The sequence below is a fragment of the Macrobrachium rosenbergii genome, chromosome 11 (genome assembly GCF_040412425.1).
Source record: "Macrobrachium rosenbergii isolate ZJJX-2024 chromosome 11, ASM4041242v1, whole genome shotgun sequence".
Taxonomy (NCBI): Eukaryota; Metazoa; Arthropoda; class Malacostraca; order Decapoda; family Palaemonidae; genus Macrobrachium; species Macrobrachium rosenbergii.
Window position 1 is genome coordinate 14574635 of NC_089751.1, and position 20000 is coordinate 14594634.

The window sequence follows — 20000 nt, forward strand, 5'->3', positions numbered from 1 at the left end:
CACAAATATGATAGAAATGGTTTGGATTAACTGCGTCTTACTATATTTCTGGTTAATTATCTCATCACTAGGAGACAATGATACAGAGACGAAAGGTAGGTTAAAAGCGGTGACCATCAAGATGTAAAATATCGAATGTAAGAAAAGGAAAAAGATAGATTCAGAATTCACTTTCCTCCCTCAGGAAAAAATCATACGTCTAGAAATACCCTTTCACCCATTCATTATTCAGTTCAAATTTAATGTACAGAATGAATTCAGAACCACCAAAAGTTTATTTGGATCATTATTTGAGCAAAAATAATACTAATACATCTATGAAATATGAAAGGTCAGGTTACGATTAAAAAATTTATGCCAACCTATTTGTATACTTACACAAACACACCCACACCCACACATTCACACGCACTCACCCATATATATACATATATATATGTATGTACATATACATACTGCACATACATACATATACATATATATGCATATATATAATATATACTGTATATATATATATATATATATATATATATATATATATATATATATATATATATATATATATATATATATATATATATATATATGAGTGCATGTATTTTCCTCATGCTAGTCTTATTAACGTAAATAACATCCCTGAATTGGATTATCTTGGCTCCTTTTTTCATTATTCTCTTGGCTCCTTTTTTCATTATTCTAAGAAGTCTGCTTTACTCGTTGGTTAAAGCAGATGAAAAGTAGTTCAACATGGTTATTAGCGTAAAAAAACTGTTATCATTGATTAAAATTAAATTTCATGAAGAACAAACTTCAGTCATCAGTAGCGTTGTATGAACTAGGGAAACATGTCTTCATATTTTCATTTTATGACTTAGAAGTTTCCTCAGTCAGACGACGAGAGAGTTACATAAATCACAAATATGAGACTGACAATTAATTTTTCTCACATAATGCAGCGTAATTTCTTTCTCAACATTAGAACATCATCTGTAGAGATGAGTAACTGATTTCACTGATTGTTGACAGGTTTCTGTAAATGCGCTGCATATAATCATTGGTAATAATTCTCTTTGAAAATGATTTCTGTTTTATCGCTCACTTTTGGAGTAGCGGATGAACGTTGTGATCTTGGGAGTGAAGGAATATTGAGAAATATGACCTATGATGCAACAGCCTTCATTGTGATGAGTGCTATGATTAAGCCAATATCATTTGGTTACTGACATACGCAAACCTCTCTTACAACTAAATGAATATCCCACAGTAGCACTGCACTTGGCTTTAAAAAGAGCAGTTCACTACTCTTGATCACGATAGACGCTATTATATCAATTTAATTGAAATCAAGAGAATGGGCCATCATTCAAAGAAAACGGGGTCTGCAAAAAATGTCTTCCGTGAGGGGAAGGATTTTTCATTTGGACCAAAATTATTTGCAGAAAAGTAAAGGTCTGACAGCCTTGCAAGACTGTAAGCAAATGCCTTGTCGATTATGCATTTCGTTCAGTGTGTCTATCTAGACGCAAAAAGCAATAATGAGAGCCAGCAAAAGAAAACAACAACAAGCATAGGGACACCAAGTATAAGAAGGAAATACTGAGAAGTAATACAACAACACACACACGCACACACATACTTATATATATATATATATATATATATATATATATATATATATATATATATATATATATATATATCAAAAGATAAATTCTATAATAATGTATTTGATTACTATACGCGGCTATACAACACAAACAATGACATTCAGGGCATTCTAATAAAAACAGTCTGACTGAAGACTCAATAAAACCGTAAGGAACTGTTTGGCCTATGGAGGCACATTAAAAGATAAATAAGAGAGCCAAGAAAAAATGGAGATTAGATAAATGGGAAAAACAGGAAATATAATAGATAATATCGGAAAATATTGGTATAAAAGTTAAAGTATTTTTAAGAGCACAAATTTGAAAGTTAAAGTCAGGGAACGCAAGGCAAAGTAAGAATGAGTCATAGAGCAAGCGAAGCCAGGAAGGCTGCAACGTCTATGCAAAATGCTTAGAAAATAAGAAAGTTGTCTGTGGAAGCACAATTCAGTTCCTGAGGAGGTTTTTAAGGTATTTTTTCTTAATGAGAATTAAGGAGTAATTTGTGGAACATGTCTAATTAATTGCCACTTTCTTAATTATCTTTCTTATTTTCACTCTGTTTCATCATTTTAACATGATTATGTGACCTCTTAGGTTTGTTCTGTATAAACGATTGGCTCACAACTGATGAAACTATCCACCCCAAAGCACTTATACCCATATTTTCACATACTAAGATCTTATATACATATAAATATATATATAAATATATTTATATATATAATTATATATGTATATATACGGGTTTATATATACAATATATATATATATATATATATATATATATATATATATATATATATATATATATATAATGTAAGATAGAGAGAGAGAGAGAGAGAGAGAGAGAGAGAGAGAGAGAGAGAGAGAGAGAGAATAGAATGCAACAAACACAGCTAGTACTGCAAGAGTAAGCTATAATGCAAGTGAAATATTCTACAGGAAGGAAAAACTTTTGAAACGTGAAAGAGCAGCAACAGGAAGTACATACCGATGTTACGCAAACGAAAATTAGTTGTTTAAACTGATTCTCGAGTACATCAAGCCTTCAACCACCGTTTTAATTTGTGCAACACTCTTGCATGCAAGTGTATCAGACAGAGAGAAATGCGTGCGAAGAATTCTGAGGAAAATAGCAAACTTGTTGGGAAAATTTTAGCATGTCATGTCAATTCATATTCCGCCTTATGTTATGTGAGATATGCTTTCAGAAGGAAAAGTCGTCATGCGTCACTGGAGGGGCGAGTCCTGTGGTAACTGCGCGTGCGCAAGTGAATTAGCGGTTCCCTAACATTTGGTATCAGGTTCCATAAACAGCATTTGCGCCTAAATAACTGAAACTTTGAAGTTACTCTTGTTACAGATTCGATCAAGTACAAGAGAAGAAGAAGAGGAAGAAGAAGAAGAAGAGGAAGAAGAAAAAGAAAAGAAGAAGAAGAAGAAATGAAATAAGTAAGAAGTCAAAGAGACGCAGTCATTCACTGTTCACTGCCAGCTGAAGGTCGTTTACTCGACGTCACGTTGTGTGTAATCCGCATGAAACACATCAGCTTTCATTAAAGTTCATTTCATCAACTTCAGCATTTGGAAAACCCAATGACATGTCCCTGTTTCAAGCTCTGGGGGTCAGGTCGAGGTCACTGGAAGGCGGAGGAAACGCCAGAACCAGGCGACGTAACAAGGCCGGTGAGCCAAAGGTCATGAACAGCCCTCCGCAAGGTCGACCGACAAAGGCCCTTTTTGAAAAAGAGCGTTGATGACATCACGTTCCAAAGGTCATCCACATTTCCCTGTGCTCCATTCGCTACGGTCTCAGTTTTTTTGCAAAGAAAACTATTGTGCCGGTTTTGTCTGTCCGTCCGCTCTCAGATCTTAAAAATACTGAGGCTAGAGGGCTGCAAAATGGTACGTTGACCATCCACCCTCCAATCATCACACATACCAAATTGCCGCCCTATAGCCTCAGTAGTTTTTATTTTACTTAAGGTTAAAGTTAGCTATGATCGTGCGTCTGGCAGAGCTTTCTGGAGGAGTGCGACGGACCTTCAATCAGTCGCATCTGGGGAGCAACTGAAGTTGATAGTTTTACAAGCATTATACGTTGCACAGAAAACTCGATTCCGCAGAAGAATCTTGAGCGCATTTTTTACTTGTTATGTATTTTCTATTATTTGTTACTGCCAGTTTTCTTTCCCGATGTCACTTAGTTGGCCTAAACTCTCTAGAACTTGCCGAGAACAATACACTAAATCATAAAAGGACAGATGAACTAAGTCTAACATGAGTTTCCGGATCCAAGGTTAAAGGTGAATAAGTGATTTCTTCCAAAGGGGGATCGTAGTGACTGTAAGAATTTCAAAATGTTAATGGGAACCGAATCAAGGGAATGCTTTGCAAAAAATAATTAAGTAAAATGAAGAAAAAAAAAATACTAATGACGAAGAGACACGGGAGAGATTTAATGATTCTCACTAGCAGTCGGTAAAAGTTTAGTTTAATAACTTTAAACTTTACAAGAGGGTTTTGATTCGGCTGACGCCATCGACTGGATAAGGCCCCAGGGGCAGCATCTGGGATAAATGAACTGATAAATTGAAAGAACACATTTAACCTTCGAAATACGATACGAATTTCAAAGAAAGAAATCTCAAAATGAGATGTGTTTTTTATCTCCCCTGAGTGTTGAAATGACTGTATAGGTTAAATTAGCTCTAATGGCCGGAAATGCTAAATTTCAAATGCATTATTCTAAATCAGTGGACAATGACTGTTACAAAGGAGCCATAAAAACAATCCCGGAGAAACAAGAAATGTAGTTTCACTCATCAAAATCAAAGTCTAATATCATTTATTGAATAAGTTCCAATTTCGATTCTTGCCGTGTTTCCGACAGATATAACGCGTGTGTCATTAAGGTGGAAGGAAGAAAGGGGTGTTAGCAAGAAGTCTAGTCGGGAAGGAAAATTTATTGGCGTAGGCTACAGAAATTACAAAAGCTTTTCGCAAAATTCTCAAAGACGTAAATTTAGGCGGGAACAAACCGAAACACAGTTAGCTCCACGGCCGACGAAGGTAGCAACTCTCACATCCAAGATAATCATCGTCAAACAAAAATAGCAATTTAAAATTTTCCCATTATTCGTTTTCATCATACCTCCGAAACAGTTTGTTAACTCGTATTTCATTCAGGATGCTTATAGTGCAGTTGATGACAGTTCACAGATCTGTACAATATTTACCCACGAAAGAGGCTGGTTAGTTGGCAGGTCATCTATTCATTCTTTAGCAATACTAGGAACGAGGAGGCTTCTACGGCAGACTAGCAGTGCTGAAACAAAACAATATTAAATGACCCTACCGTATCGAGTACCTCTGAGGTAGAGGAGAGGATGCGCTGCAGTCAGAGTGATTGCCGCCGCTAGAGACCAACAACACATGTACCACAGCATTAGTGTCTGCTGAGACGTGCGTCTGGCCTTCATCTTCAACAGGTCGCACGTCCAATGCTCTCTCTCTCTCTCTCTTGTTGTGGTGCTGGGAGTCAGGGCGGATCCTGTGGAGGGAAAAATGGAAAATTGTTTAATTCGAAACTTTCTAGGAGTTTACTCTCTCTCTCTCTCTCTCTCTCTCTCTCTCTCTCTCTCTCTCTCTCTCTCTCTCTCTCTCTCATGCGTAGGGTTCCTGTCACAGAACTTCCTCTGGTTATATGAGCTACCGGATTTCCTTACAGATATAGTTCATAAGAGGTATATTCACATGCAGCATTTTGGGCGTGAAACAACAATCAGATTCTGAAACTGAAAAGAAAAAGGTCGGTGTTTGATCATTTATCGTTAAGATTAGAAATTTGTTTTTCTCCCCCAAGATACAAGGGTAGAATCAGCAAAGGTAGGAATGCTTCACTGAAGTTGAATGTCCCTACAGATACATGATAAACAGAGAGAGAGAGAGAGAGAGAGAGAGAGAGAGAGAGAGAGAGAGAGAGATTCTTTTCCTGGCTGACCTCTCATGAGGCCATCCCTCCTCGCGGGTGGATACATTACTGTCCTGAACCTTCTCACTCACATTTATGCATAACTGGTTGGCCGTACTCCACATTTATTACTAGATACCGTAATGGTTCATAGTGAAGAAAGAGCAATCTCAGCAGAACTCGTACGTGTACGTTTAAAAAAATATTTTGTTTGTAACACACAATGCCCCTAGTGATGGCAAATATCCTGTCTGGCCTCGACCTCTCAGTATGTCCTTGACGCAACCCTGCGCATGCGCTTCATCACAGGAGCACGTGGCAGATAATGAAATTTCTACCTCATACAGTTCGAAAGTTTTGCCAGGGTTGAATTCCTATTTGAACTTTGACGTGTAAACATGCCCTTGACCGCTGTATCCAGCACATAAAATGTTGAATTTAAAAAAAAAAAAAAAAGTCACTGGCAGGACAGGCATATAAAGCGCAGGCAACACGGACGATTCATTTACTGGATACCCCTGTACAGTGAACCGGGGTGATAAAATTGCCCGATAAAAATGCCCACATTTTTATCAGATGGATTCCAGAAACCTACTGAATTACTGGCTAAGATTACTTCGGTAATTATTATAAAACAACGCTTACACTTGACTTCTGTTTATCGTTAAATGCTATTCCATCCCCAATCTCTGTGATGATTTGGTACTACAGACTTCCATCTGACCAAACAAATCTGAATCAAATCTTATAACCTAACTCTTGTCAGCGTGAGAGTAATGGAGATGAGGTCAAAACTGGTGCGTCACTTGAGACTAAAATTACTCTGTAGTGCAACATGCTTTAATGGCAATAGCGTTTTTGTTTAACAAAAGGAGTTCAAATTTTACTCAATCGTGGCATAAAAAACTGCAGACTTGGCCTAGGTTTTTTTTAAATGTCCATTGAATAAGAGCAAGCTCGCGCGTGTTTACGAAAAAACGGCTCATACACGGCTAGGCAAAAAACATTAGCATTCGCTTTAAAAAAACCAAGTTTTAAGAACTCCACTGCAAACAGATTGCTTGCAACTTTCTTGAATATTATTCATCTCAACAGAAAGAACTTGGAACTGCCTTTTCTGAACTCGTAAGTGAGTCAGGATTATTTTTCAAGAGGTGAATGAATTCATTTACAAATACAAACGGTTTGGATAAGGTAACGATTGTTACCACTAAAAACACAAAGGAAAAAATGCATTCTTCGATAACACAAAAGAAACAAAAAGAGACAGTCTTTTAGTTAGATCTTTGTTTCTGCACGCCTTAAAAATTGTAAGAATTCCAAATGCGTCGAAAGGCAATTAAAAAAAAAAAGATTAGCTACGCCCAGTCAGACACGTTGGAAATTCATAAAAGATATTTTTTTAAGGACGAATGGAATGGTGTGACCTTCGTTTAGTTATACTCAGAGTTTGTTCAAGATACCAAGCACATATTTTGTATCTACACAATGACAGCTCTCAGTCTTCTTCGCATAAAATAAAGATATATCTAAATGATGCATGTTTTATCAGCTCTCTCTCTCTCTCTCTCTCTCTCTCTCTCTCTCTCTCTCTCTCTCTCTCTCTCTCTCTCTCTGTCTTGTGGTATTCATTCTGTTAGGTGTTTTTACAGCGTTTTCAGGTAGACAGTGTCCACCTTCATATTATGAGCGCAAGTAGCAGAGGGTTACCAGTTTTGAGCCGTAAACGTCTAGGTTCAGTCAATAGCCAATTTAAAAAAAAAAAGCAGTGAAAAGAATATGGAAGGCAGGAGGATGTGACTTAGCTCAGAAGGATGCAATAGTTAAATGTTTTAATGGTTTGGCCATTCACAGTCGCTACTAAGGAATCTAAATACAAGATTGCATTGAATATCTACTGAAAGTGAGGTATAAGAATGATATAGCAGAAAGATAAAATATTGACAGCACTGTTCCAGTGAAGTGATCCTGTGACTTGGAATCTGAATGTTTGTCTGCTGTTCATATTAATCTACTGTGTTGATGCTCTAATGCCTCTATCCCTTCGTTATATGTTAAGAAAAGATAAACATTGTACGACAGAGCTAAGTTTCCAAAGTCTTAGACAGGGCCTAAGCTAATGGGATTTTTGTTTAATCTGATTTGGTGAGTGACCAGTTGGCCACAGCATGATCTAGTCCCTTTGGTGAGTGATCAGTTGGCCACAGCATGGTCTCGTCCCTTGGTGAGTGATCAGCCACAGCATGGTCTAGTCCCTTGGTGAGTGATTAGTTGCCACAGCCTTGGTAAGTGATCACTTGGCCACAGCATGACCTAGTCCCTTGGTGAGTGATCAATTGGCCACAGCGTGGTCTAGTTCCTTGGTGAGTGATTCAGTTGGCCACAGCATGGTCTAGTTCCTTGGTGAGTGATCAGTTGGCCACGGCATGATCTAGTCCCTTGGTGAGTGGTCATTTGGCCACAGCATGATCTAGTCCCTTGGTGAGTGATCAGCTGGCCACAACAGAAGTTAAAAAAATTTTCACTGAACATTGAATAAGTTAAGTATATCTTAGTTTAACCAGACCAATGAGCTGATTAACAGCTCTCCTAGGGCTGGCCCGAAGGATTAGACTTATTTTACGTGGCTAAGAACCAATTGGTAACCTAGCAATGGGACCTACAGCTTATTGTGGAATCCGAACCACATTACCAAGAAATGAATTTCTATCACCAGAAATAAATTCCTCTAATTCTTCGTTGGCCGGCCAGAGACTCGAACTCGGACCTAGCACAGCGCTAGCCGACAACTCTACCGATTGAACATTGAACAATTGGATATGAGAGGTGACAGAGAAACTGAAACTGATGCAAAAAGTGACGTCTTGAGATCAGAATCGATAGGCAAGGGTGGACACAGCACAAGATTAACTACAATCAATACAGGAAGGCTGGGAGAAGGAAGATGGGGAATGTTGAATCATCGGCATAATGAATAAGAGAAGACTCATTCTGAAAGACTCTGATAAAGGCAGATTAATAAACAGGTGCGAAAACAGAGTTCTGGGGGACACCACAAGAGGTTGGATGGAACAGATGTTGCAATGTTACCAACAATAAAGATTGAAAAACAGATTGAATACATTTACAGAGAAAGGAGTAAAGTCATAAAATGGAAGTTTGGCTAATGGCTTATAGACTCACTAATCTGAACTCAATTATTTATTAGCATAAGGCCCTGTGGTCAAGAAGCTGCACATTTTCAATGCTATTGTCAGTCCTTATAGTTTTGCGTACCATTGCAATTCCTTGATATTTTTTCCTTGGAATGATGGGATAAATGTGAAAGGATTTCAGTTATAAATTGGGCAAAAAAAAAGAATAACAGAATGAAAGTTAAAAACAAATGAACACGCTACAATGATAAGGAAATGTATGATTTTACTCTCAACACGATAGTAAGTCACTGATAAATCATTTTACCGGATATCACTTACAGAAAGATTAATCGAAACATAACAAAAAATTTCAATCCGTAAAGAGGAAAAAAACAAAAATCAATGCATAAATAAATCCCATTAAGAGGTACCCAGCAAAGAATCTCTTCCACCTCCTTAATATTGAAACCGGTTATGGAAAGCTTTGGAGTCATTCAGGCAGAAGAGTCAATGTCATTGACTCATGGCCGTATTTCCGAACTAAAGCGTTACTGTTGCTTACGTTTTTGTTATTCCTCTTCAGTTTGGTTGGTAAGCTTTAATTGTTATGCTAATGTTATTTTTTTGCGCATCTTTGCAATTAATATGGAAACCGAAACTCCTGAAGTTTTAGTCTTGACATTAATTCGTGTTTTTGGTCCCCTTTACCTGCCCAGAGCAACCAGATGCGCTGAAGAGCAGTTCCAATATGCAGTAAATGTGCCTCACTGTCGAACTTCTCAGTTCCAGAGGTCCTTTATTCCTCATACCTTTGGACTGTGGAACGGCCTCCCAGAGGATGTGCAACTGGAACTTCAGAAGTTCAAGCGAAGATGCAGTGCATTATCAGCATAATATTATTCTCCTTGCATTTTAATACAGTTTTATCTATTTGTTCATTTATTAACTTATTTTTTTGAAATAAGTGGGATCTCTTCTTTCTTTATTTCCTTTTACCTCCTCTTACTTCCTCCTAATGAACACCTTAATATTCTTTGGAAGTTTGAACTTCGAGTCAATGGCCCTTGTGGGCTTGTTCCATAGGAATAGGTTCCATCTACTGAATAATGATAATAATTCAGTCGACACTGCAGTTGGAATTTTGAACAGAAAAAGTTTTGCTTCTATTCAATGGTAATCATATGTTCATCAAAGTAAAAATTATATGGTCATTAGAATAAAACCAATGAGACATGATAACCAGCTACAAATATCTCTCAAAAAAATTTTTCAGTTCCAAAGTTAGTCAAAAAGGTTTCAAAAAAAAAAAAAAAAAAATTACAGTGGATTCCTTTTTCGTTCTAGATGCCATACTGATATAGGCTTACTTGAGGACGAAACAAAAATGAAGCCACTGGGGATGCAAAGGAAATAAACTCTTTCGGGCACTCATACACCAGGTATAAAATTCTCCTTAATGGTACATTTATTCTCAAGGCAAATGATCAAACTTCAGAACTACTATAATGCCAAAATTGGCTAGATTCCCTCTGAAAGAATAACCCAACCATTAATATTCATATTAGAAAGGGGAAAATCTCAAAGAGATTAGTTTTGCACCAGTGCATTCCTTCTCTCTCTCTCTCTCTCTCTCTCTCTCTCTCTCTGAGAATTTTTCTGATGGCGGAGCACACTAAGAGCATAAAACATGTACACATTCACTTGCACACGCACACAGTATAATATATACAGGTATATATATATATATATATATATATATATATATATATATATATATATATATATATATATATATATATATATATGTGTGTGTGTGTGTGTGTGTGTGTGTGTGTGTTTCTGTATGCCTGTATGTATTTTTAGTAACTGCCTCCAAGATATATAATCCCTTATGACGCTATATTATTTGAATATCCAAGTAAGTGGTAACCTTCTCTGAATTTAAAGTTTCCCTCTAGGCTATGCTAAAAATATTTTAAGATAGGCCTTTGGCTCATGGGAACACCGAGACATAATATTTGGAAGCCTATTTCTCTCTACATTATGCTGGATAGAAAATGAGGCAAATTCTTGACGAAGCAACGTAATAACTTCAATTTGAAAACTAGAAAGAAACAGGGCGAAATTAATCAAGCAGTCTTAAAAGCACTATAAGAAGCATTTCCTAACATCATAAAGTCCTGTCTGCATATTCCCAAAAAAACAATGCGGATGAGATGAGGCCGTTTTTTCCTATTAAGAGAAAATGTGTTACCCCCTCAGAAAGTTGTAATGTGTCATGAATAATAATAGAATATTCATTCGAGCCACGTCTTATCAATTCTGCAAAAGGAAAAAAAAAAAAAGATGGCGGAAACTGGTATGATACAGCTGCAGAAAGCAGGAGGAAAAAACACGATGAACTTGATACCTGGACGAAGACCTAGAAATCAGAATACTTGAACCACATGACCGAGATACTTGCATCGATCTCGAAGAAAACGCGGCAGCGGCGCAGTGAGGACGGTCTCAAGAAAACGAGGCTGAGACTTTTGGTGTTTTGTTAATGTTCCCACAGCATCAGAGCAAACTGATTTCAAATTCATCAAAGAAAATGATCTTAGTAAAACCAGAGATGTTCATTTAAATGTGATCCATTTTAAAAGCACAGATCAAGACGTTCTTATGTCATCACATAGCAATGTGTGGCTGAATCGTTTGGCGTTTTAATTCTACACCCCAAAGCATCAAAGAAAATGAATTTTGAATTCATCAAAGAAACTGAATTCGGCAAACGAGAAATTAAACCAGAACTATTAGTTTTAATCTGATTTTTTCTAAAGATTATTTCAAGACGCTGTTATGTCATTACATGGGACTGAACGTAGCAATAACATCAACATTACATTTTATACGCCAGTTCAAACATCAGAGCAAACAGTGTATTTGGGTCAGTGGGAAAACCTGGACGTAAAAACAATGATATCATCAGTGCCTCGAACCGGGTTTTAGGGTCATACCATCCCAGAATGGAAGCGAGAGCTTAGTGAGAGTAACGTCGACGCTTGTGCTTCCTGGAGGAGAAATATCGAGAAAACTTCCCTATTCTCACCTTTTCTCTTCTCTTGCGGATGCCACTAAGCTCTTCTGATCACTGGTAAGCAATGTATAGCTGCACTTTTCTGTTTTGTTTACCTTTTATGTTATCACTGCCTGTATTTTCAGCTATGTGTGCGTCTTCGTTTACAATGTGTTTTCTTTAAAGTATCAGGCTCACGATATTGTCATAATACCGAAGAAAACACAAACAACTTCGACATTTTCCACTTCTACGCCAAAAGATAAGAATGCATCTCAAACTCCAATCACTTTCTCGGTATCTGTTAGTGTTAAAATACACTTTTGTTTTCACGTCCCGCAGACGCAATGCATTATCCACCACCGGCGTCAAACCACTGAAGCTGCGTGACTTTCAACGAGGAATTTCTGAAGCACAAATAATTTAGAGAGAAGAAGAGAGGTGAAGGGCGGGAGCGGGAGACGAGCGGTCGAGGGAGGGAAGAGCTGGGACCCGAAAGCTGTCAACCGTACGGCCACTCGGCTCTAACTGTCTTGGCCAGAAGACCTCAAGTCCTCAACAAGACCACCGGCTTCGGCCAACTCACCTGTTCGACGCATCCTTCAGAAAGTTTCGCTCGGGTGCGATCTCACAGAGTGAACTTTTTACGTCTGCCAGGTATCTACTGTATCTCGGGGTGGCCACCATCGTTACCTAGAACATTTCGTGTTTTCCTTTACGTCGTGACCCCAGATTCCTCCCATTGAATTATAACGAAAATGACCTCTTCACTCAGAGGTCAATCTTTGCGTCCGACGAATCACTCTGGAATCCGCAAGAACGAATTGGCCTACAAGAGGTGGTGTCGATGCCTTGGGGTTATGGGCTGAGAAACACCCGAGGCTGATGAGATCAACAAAGAAGTTATTCCAGAGCTTCTCTCCTCCTTTCTTCTCTTGAGTGCGGCATTTTCTCTGTTATCTCTCGGCCCACTTCCTCGTGGGTGGTGATATCATGCAGAACATTTAAAATGGGCTCTTCGTTATCAGTCTCGCGCTGTCATGACAATAAGCTCCAAGTTTCTGTGTAAGGCAGCGTGATTTCTTCGCGATGATGCGTAATTTATACCATTGCACTAACTATATATATATGTATATATATACAGTATATAACTAGTGTTTTATATATATATATATATATATATATATATATATATATATATATATATATATACATATACTGTATATATCTGTAGAATTAAAAATGAAAGGAACCAGTACTTATTCTACCCGAACATCCGTTTATTTATTTATTTTTTTTTTTTGAAAGCTGAGAGGAACAATATTGCATAAAAACATTTCACCAGCCTACTGTGCTTTGTATAGAATGACTTTGTCTCACTAAAAGTCTTTAACTGAACGTTTTCATTTCCTCGCAAAAGTTCAAGGTACAGAGCACACCGAGTGAGCCATGCCTAGCTAGCAGAACTGCATGTTGCTTTAGCACTACGCATGCACAGACAGTACAGTTAACAGTTTTGTCTCCTTGGAGCCAGTTACAAAACAGCACGAACAAAGGTTGATCATTTCGTCGACTGTCATTCTGCAAAGATTTCCGCGTGACACCAGGTTGAGCTGTTCCGTATGCTATTTGGTCAGTAGGCCTAAGTGGCTGACAAAAGCAAGCAAATTACACCAAATCCATAATTAGTAGTTTTAGATTTTCAAAGCACTGTTGCATTGAGGGCCTCTACTATCGTTTTTGTACAGGGCGTTTTTAATTTTATTAGTAGGTGCTGAAACAGGGCGTTACTTTCGAAGACGCGAGAAAAAGAATATTGACCGGTTTCATCCTGTTTCGGATTATGCAACATACATTCGAAGGAAAACTGATTATTGCAGTCAAGAACTGAATTTAAATCTCTTTTAATGAAAACTGATGTAGGAAAGTTATAAATCGAGCATTATCCACCTTCAGTGAAAGTACAAGTCTCATCTCTATAGTAATTTTACAGGTTTTTTTTCGGTATCTCTTTTCATTCATCCTCTAAAATGGATGGGCTATTATGCCTGATTCAGACTTCGATGTCGAGGTCTTAAATGCCTTTCCCTCCCTTAATGAATTTAATCTCGAACTGTCCCAGCCTAGACCCTCACCTACGACTGGCCACGAAAGCTATTAGCTGCGACATGCTGCGATTTCCTAACGTGTAACATACGATGAATATTTCATGATTTAGAAGCCATATATAAACCTAGCGGTTTATCACTGCCACTATACACCTAGCGGTATATCAATGCCATTTAAAAAAGTGTTGAGGATAAACAGAGTAAAACGTGAGCCAGTTATTATAATCGCGTCACACTTGACATATATTCCAAGATATGAAAGGTAAGAGATGCAAAATTAATATGCAATTAAACTTAGGTAATTTTCAGAAAAGTATTCATGGTATTTATAGTAATAATAAGATAGAATGTGAGATGTGTATTATAAGCTTTAACCATGCATGAGAGGTATTCCATGATATGAAAAGCAAGTAATAATTTATGTTTTTATCATTACCACTGACTCCAACATTAAAAAGTTTTTCATCAGTACATATGAATGAAAAAATTAATACAGTTCATAAATTTGTCCTTAGATATTCTCTATAAAGACAACAGTGCCAGAAAAAATGAAGAAGTTTAGCTAAATTCTTTTCCAATTAATAATGAGTTAATTTGTCCTTTTATCATCCATTAAGAAAGAAAAATACTTTTCAAACTAAAGGATTTGGAGACAGGTTTAAATATTCGAGGATCCTCGTCCTTAAGAAAGGACAAACAACACAAAAATGGATTTATCTTTGCAGGAAAGACGAATTTGTTCACGATGATAGATAGCCTAATAAGTAATGCAGTTGGAATTTTAAAGAAAATTTATATAAAGGAAGTCTGATTTGCGAATTGCTGGGTCGATTAATTCCGAAATCATTTCCCAAAACTAGTGGCAGAGAAAAGTTTAGTTTGCCCCACCTGCCCCTAGAACTTAAGTGTATCCTTGTAGATAGCGTCTCAGATAAATTCTAAACCACCTTAGGTTTACTACATTTGAAAAAATTAAGTTAAATTAATCTTTATTGATTTATTATGACACTGGTTTGTTAAAATATTTGACACATATTGTGGAAGTTTCATATCAGACTGAAATTGCGGTGAAAAGTTTAAGTTTAATGGTAAAAATTTTGAAAAAATTTTTGAGGAGGGTTAAAAAATTTCTCACGGCTCCCTTGCAAGTGATATCAGAAAATAAATAATCTTACAAAGGAGGGATCTTTCCTGACTAAGGCCCTGGGCAAAGGATGGAGAATGAGCTCCCGTGACGCAATGAAAAATGTAAAACAAAATTCTCGTGTAACTATTTTCTTGTAACTGCGAAATTTAATCTGGCAAGTTTATAAGAGTTTTCCAGGAAGTACTAACCTATCATTTATCATGTATATGATTGTTTATAACAATTTTATAAGTCTAATTTTGTGCTACAGAAAAATTTCCTCATATCTACGACACGGAGAAAGTTACTTTTGCCGAAGAATGGACCCCACTAAGCAATTGCTCCAGGCAAACACCCTGTATGCCTACAGGATAACATGGCCCTGTTTCCTCTGAGGGAAAGAAAATATAAGGAAGGAAGAGGTTAAGTCAATGAACATCTGCCAAAAGAAGTGAATAAAGGGCCAAACAAAAATATGCTCTGGATAGAAAGGTGAAAAGGGAGGGTAGCAATAAGATTTGAAAAAAAGGACAGAATTAGAAGAGAGCGCAACGAAATAAATAATGTAGGTTATTAACAGTTAATTAGCTTAGGGTTCATTTTTCGGTCACAGGTACTACCGGATATTCTCTTGGAGAATAATTCATAATTCTAGTGCAGATGGGTGTCACTTGCCGTGGAATGTGCGCGCGGCGAAGGTCATTCCAAGATGATCCACTTGGCCACCAAATGTATGTTTGATGATCTTCACGACATGGGTGATTTTTAAAAGAAAGGCTCTGACAATTTCCTGGCCGTGGGGAATCGATCATTTTCCTTTTTCAAGGCCGTTACGAGCGATGATACGTCAACAACATACAACACCCTATTTCCTGATAAGTCTGTTGATACCCTCGATGAATATTGACTTCTTCTCGGTCTGTCACACCTAATTTCCACATGCCTTTGAAACATAATTTCTTTTTATTAATTTCAAAGGTTAATCTTCCATGGCCAAATGAAAGCACATACTTATTTATATATATAGTTTAGGGGGAGGTCTGTATTCAGTGGAAGACTCTGGAGATCTCAGGTTTTCCATGACTGCTAAACATCCATTTGTTATATACCAGTGTGCGGCCCTTTAATTTCAAAAGGCACATAAATGTGATTCAATAGAATACATGATCAACTGTCGAGTTCTTCATCATTGAAACTAATTCAAGAGTATCCTCGTAAATCTGTTAAGAATTTTAATTCAAAATCTTATTACTGGAATAAGTAGTTAGTTTTAGTTTTCTGTAAAAGAGAGCTGTTGAGATGGCTTTGTCTGTCCGTCCGCGCTTTTTCTGTCCGCCCTCAGATCTTAAAAACTACCGAGGCTAGAGGGCTGCAAATTGGTATGTTAATCATCCACCCTCCAATCATCAAACGTACCAAATTGCAGCCCTCCAGCCTCAGTAGTTTTTATGTTATTCAAGGTTAAAGTTAGCCATGATCGTGCGTCTGGCAACGCTATAGGACATGCCACCACCGGGCCGTGGTTAAAGTTTCACGGGCCGCGGCTCATACAGCATTAGCCTATACGCTGTACAGAAAACTCGATTGCGCCGAAGTATTTTTTACTTGCTAGTTTGATTGAACTTAAACCTCGGCATCCTTTTAGAAAGCGAATGAAATTTAAAACTGTTACGAATCGATGGCTATTGTGTGAGCCGTAATTGCTATGAGAGTGAGAAAGATGGCAACATTTCCTCACTGAATAAGGCGTTGCTATGACCGTTACTTTTAATCGGACCCACTTCAGCGTGCTCAGTAGACGGAGTTTGGTTCTGAATTCATTTTGGTCAGTGATCCGAAAATGTTTTTGAGTCTCATAAGAACTGACTGGCGGATTCAAGAACCTGTAACTGGTGGCAAAAAGAAAGCGACAACATAACTGACTGATAATAGGAATTTCCTTTTAGGGGCCCACGTCATTCCGCCTGAGCCGCTGTAAGCTATGGTGAAACTTCTTCTCAGAATCTCCTCCACTGAAAAGGTGGGCTGGGGACAAAGAGGAGAAAAGAACGATGGCTTTTCGGAGGGAAATCGCTCTAAACATTGGAAAAGGTTGTCGTCAATAGGAAAAGGAAAAAAAAAGAAGAAAGAGGGAAGACTCCACATTAACCCCCTTCATTGTGGGTAGAATTTATAGAACTGCAACCAATGCGGAAACGCCTGAAACGTCATTAAGATGCTGACTGTGCTGAGTCACCGACCTGGCACCTCTTGATTAAAGGTATAGGAATCTGAGGCAAAAAACCTTATTGGGTTTTGCAACGAAGCCGGTAACGTGATCGAATAAAATCAACTTCAGAATAAAAAATAGAAGGTTTTATACTGCGAAACATACAGATGATTTTCATAACTTGTTATTAGTAGATTATATACAGTATGTATATACAGTATATATATATATATATATATATATATATATATATATATATATATATATATATATATATATATATATATATATATATATATATATATATATATATATATATATATATATATATATATGTATGTATGTATATTGCGCGTGTGTGTGTTTGTGCGTGTTTGTATGCGCGCGTGTGCGTGAGACTGAGGGTATGGTGCTAGTGCGTACTGGAACCGCCAGAGTATCACCAACTCAATAGTAATAATAACAATAAAAAATAATTGCAAAGAAATGAAGGGGAACTAATATTGGAAGATGAAATGATGCCTATCTCCCAATCAGTGGACGTGAATGAATATTAAATACATCATAATTTCCACGCTAGAACGAGTTTCTCTTCGTGTATTATTAACTGTTTAAGGAAATTCTAACTGGAAGTGGGATACAGTAATAGAGAATTGTCGAGGAAGAGGATTTATCCTGCTTGAAAGGCAACTGAATGCCACCGAGAAGTAAATAGGATCAAGGGATTCATTGTCCAGTGGACTGGGATCTGCTCCACCCTTCAGGATATTCTTCTACCACACTATATGGTAGATGCAAGTAGGCAACCGGAATGACTTAAAGCACACCTACATATAAATTAGTATGTCAAATATCTACTATATTTAACTACGGGGGCGTTGTATAAGTTTCTGAGAACTCTGTTGCTAAAGCAAAAAAAAAAAAAAGAAATAGTATGCAAATGTTGTATGCTTGGTACTTTTATGCAACTTCAATTATCCTCTGAGAGTCATCGTGTGATTTGTTTTTTTACCTCAGTTGGAATCAACGTCACAGTGAGTTGCCCCGAATTCAGGAACAAAAGTTAAACTGTCCATCAGTACATTTCCTTTTCATTGGGCGCTCATTGACTTATTTGTTTAAAGTTCCTGTACCGATGCCTAAGATCCATAAACAACTTACCTTGCAATAGGGAAGCTTTGAGTCGTAAATTTATAATTGCTTTTGAAGCAAGTAGAAAATCTAATTTCACGGGATGCTGGCAACAATTACACATTTACAGGGATCCAGCCTGCAGAGGAACCCGCTGGTTTTAGTTATATTTAAACATTCTGCAGGTGTGGTGTGATTAATCTGCTGTTTTTACTCTTCCATTGCGTGAGGGTACACTCCAACTCATCTTCCTTATTTAAACTAGTTTTTTTTTTTGCAGAATCGGTTAGTTAGACCTACCATGTAGCTCATTTGTCGCCTTCCGCAGGTACAATGGAATTTTAGGATTGGTGTACCGTAGGAAATTTATATCTAACGTCTACAAACATTGTCTTGTGTTAATTTAGTCATTTGTATTTTTGCGCGTAATTGTCTGTCGTCCTCTGAAAAATGCATCCTAGCCCCGTCTGCATGGGTGAGGTCAGTTCGTCGCACTGGTGATATTTCACGGGTTTTTCTTTGTTATTTCGCTTACACAGCTTATTCTTTACTTCTCGATTTCTTTCCTTAGTCTACTTTCCACGTATGGTTGCAGACTGGATAATAATAATAATAATAATAATAATAATAATAATAATAATAATAATAATAATAATAATAATAATAATAAACCTGAATCTAATGAAAAGAACAAAAGCAAGTAAATGGCTTATTACAGAGAAGACGAAAGCTCATGTGGGTTTAAAGTAGGCTGAGACATGGTAGTGAGTTCCCTCTGCATTACTATTTTCAATTTCTTTCATCATTTCTTTAGTGGGTTTCTTTATCAACATTTAATACAGTCTACAATAATGTTAAGAGCTTTTTAGTTTTGTTATATATTTAATAATAGTCCCTACCATTTAAGTGATGGCTAAATTAACATAACTTTGCCAAATCTTTATTAATGTTTTACTGTCCATTTATGGAATTCTTATTAAACTTCGTGAATTCCATTTTTGTATTCGCTAGCCTTATATTGCGAGTTTTATTTATATAGAAAGTTTTACTGACGTCTCATTTTTTAACTTTATATTGTAACCAACGTTGTACACAGTCACATATGTACACACAAATAGAAATAAAACGAACTTATACATAAAGATTTTATTAAAGTGTATTTTATGGTATTTTTATTTTTAGCTTGGACAGAGAGAGAGAGAGAGAGAGAGAGAGAGAGAGAGAGAGAGAGAGAGAGAGAGAGAGAGAGAGATGTTAGTTTTTAGAGACAGGAAGTTTTTCAAAAACCACCCAACAACGATTAAAAAACTTTTGTGATGTAAACGGTATTGCTTTTTGGTCGTGAGCACAATTGTAAGGGAGAGACTGTAGTATGTTGAGTTGACGTAGTGGGAAGCACTTTTAATGTCGCAAATTAGCACATTTGTCACGAACGCAGTAGCCTCTACGTACTTCTGCTCGCCATGATTACAGGTTTAGACTCTCTGGATCTTTCCTGATTACAGGTTTAGACTCTCTGGATCTTTCCTGATTACAGGTTTAGACTCTCTGGATCTTTCCTGATTACAGGTTTAGACTCTCTGGATCTTTCCTGATTACAGGTTTAGAC

At 37.2% G+C, this 20000-nt stretch overlaps 1 protein-coding gene across 5 annotated transcripts in view; it reads right to left on the bottom strand.

Moving 5' to 3' along the window:
* Window positions 1–20000, bottom strand: part of Np (Notopleural) — a 107491-nt gene that overhangs the window by 20140 nt on the left and 67351 nt on the right. Inside the window, exons 1-2 of one of the 5 annotated variants that reach the window (XM_067111255.1) lie at window positions 11851–12556; window positions 5008–5202 (exon numbers count right to left, since the gene is read on the bottom strand). In XM_067111255.1, coding sequence (XP_066967356.1) covers window positions 5008–5131 — 124 coding nt within the window. In that variant the 5' untranslated portion in view covers window positions 5132–5202; window positions 11851–12556. Of the gene's footprint in view, window positions 1–5007; window positions 5203–11850; window positions 12557–20000 lie in introns of those variants that run through there. The other 4 variants (XM_067111256.1, XM_067111253.1, XM_067111251.1 and 1 more) reach the window with 4 other exon arrangements.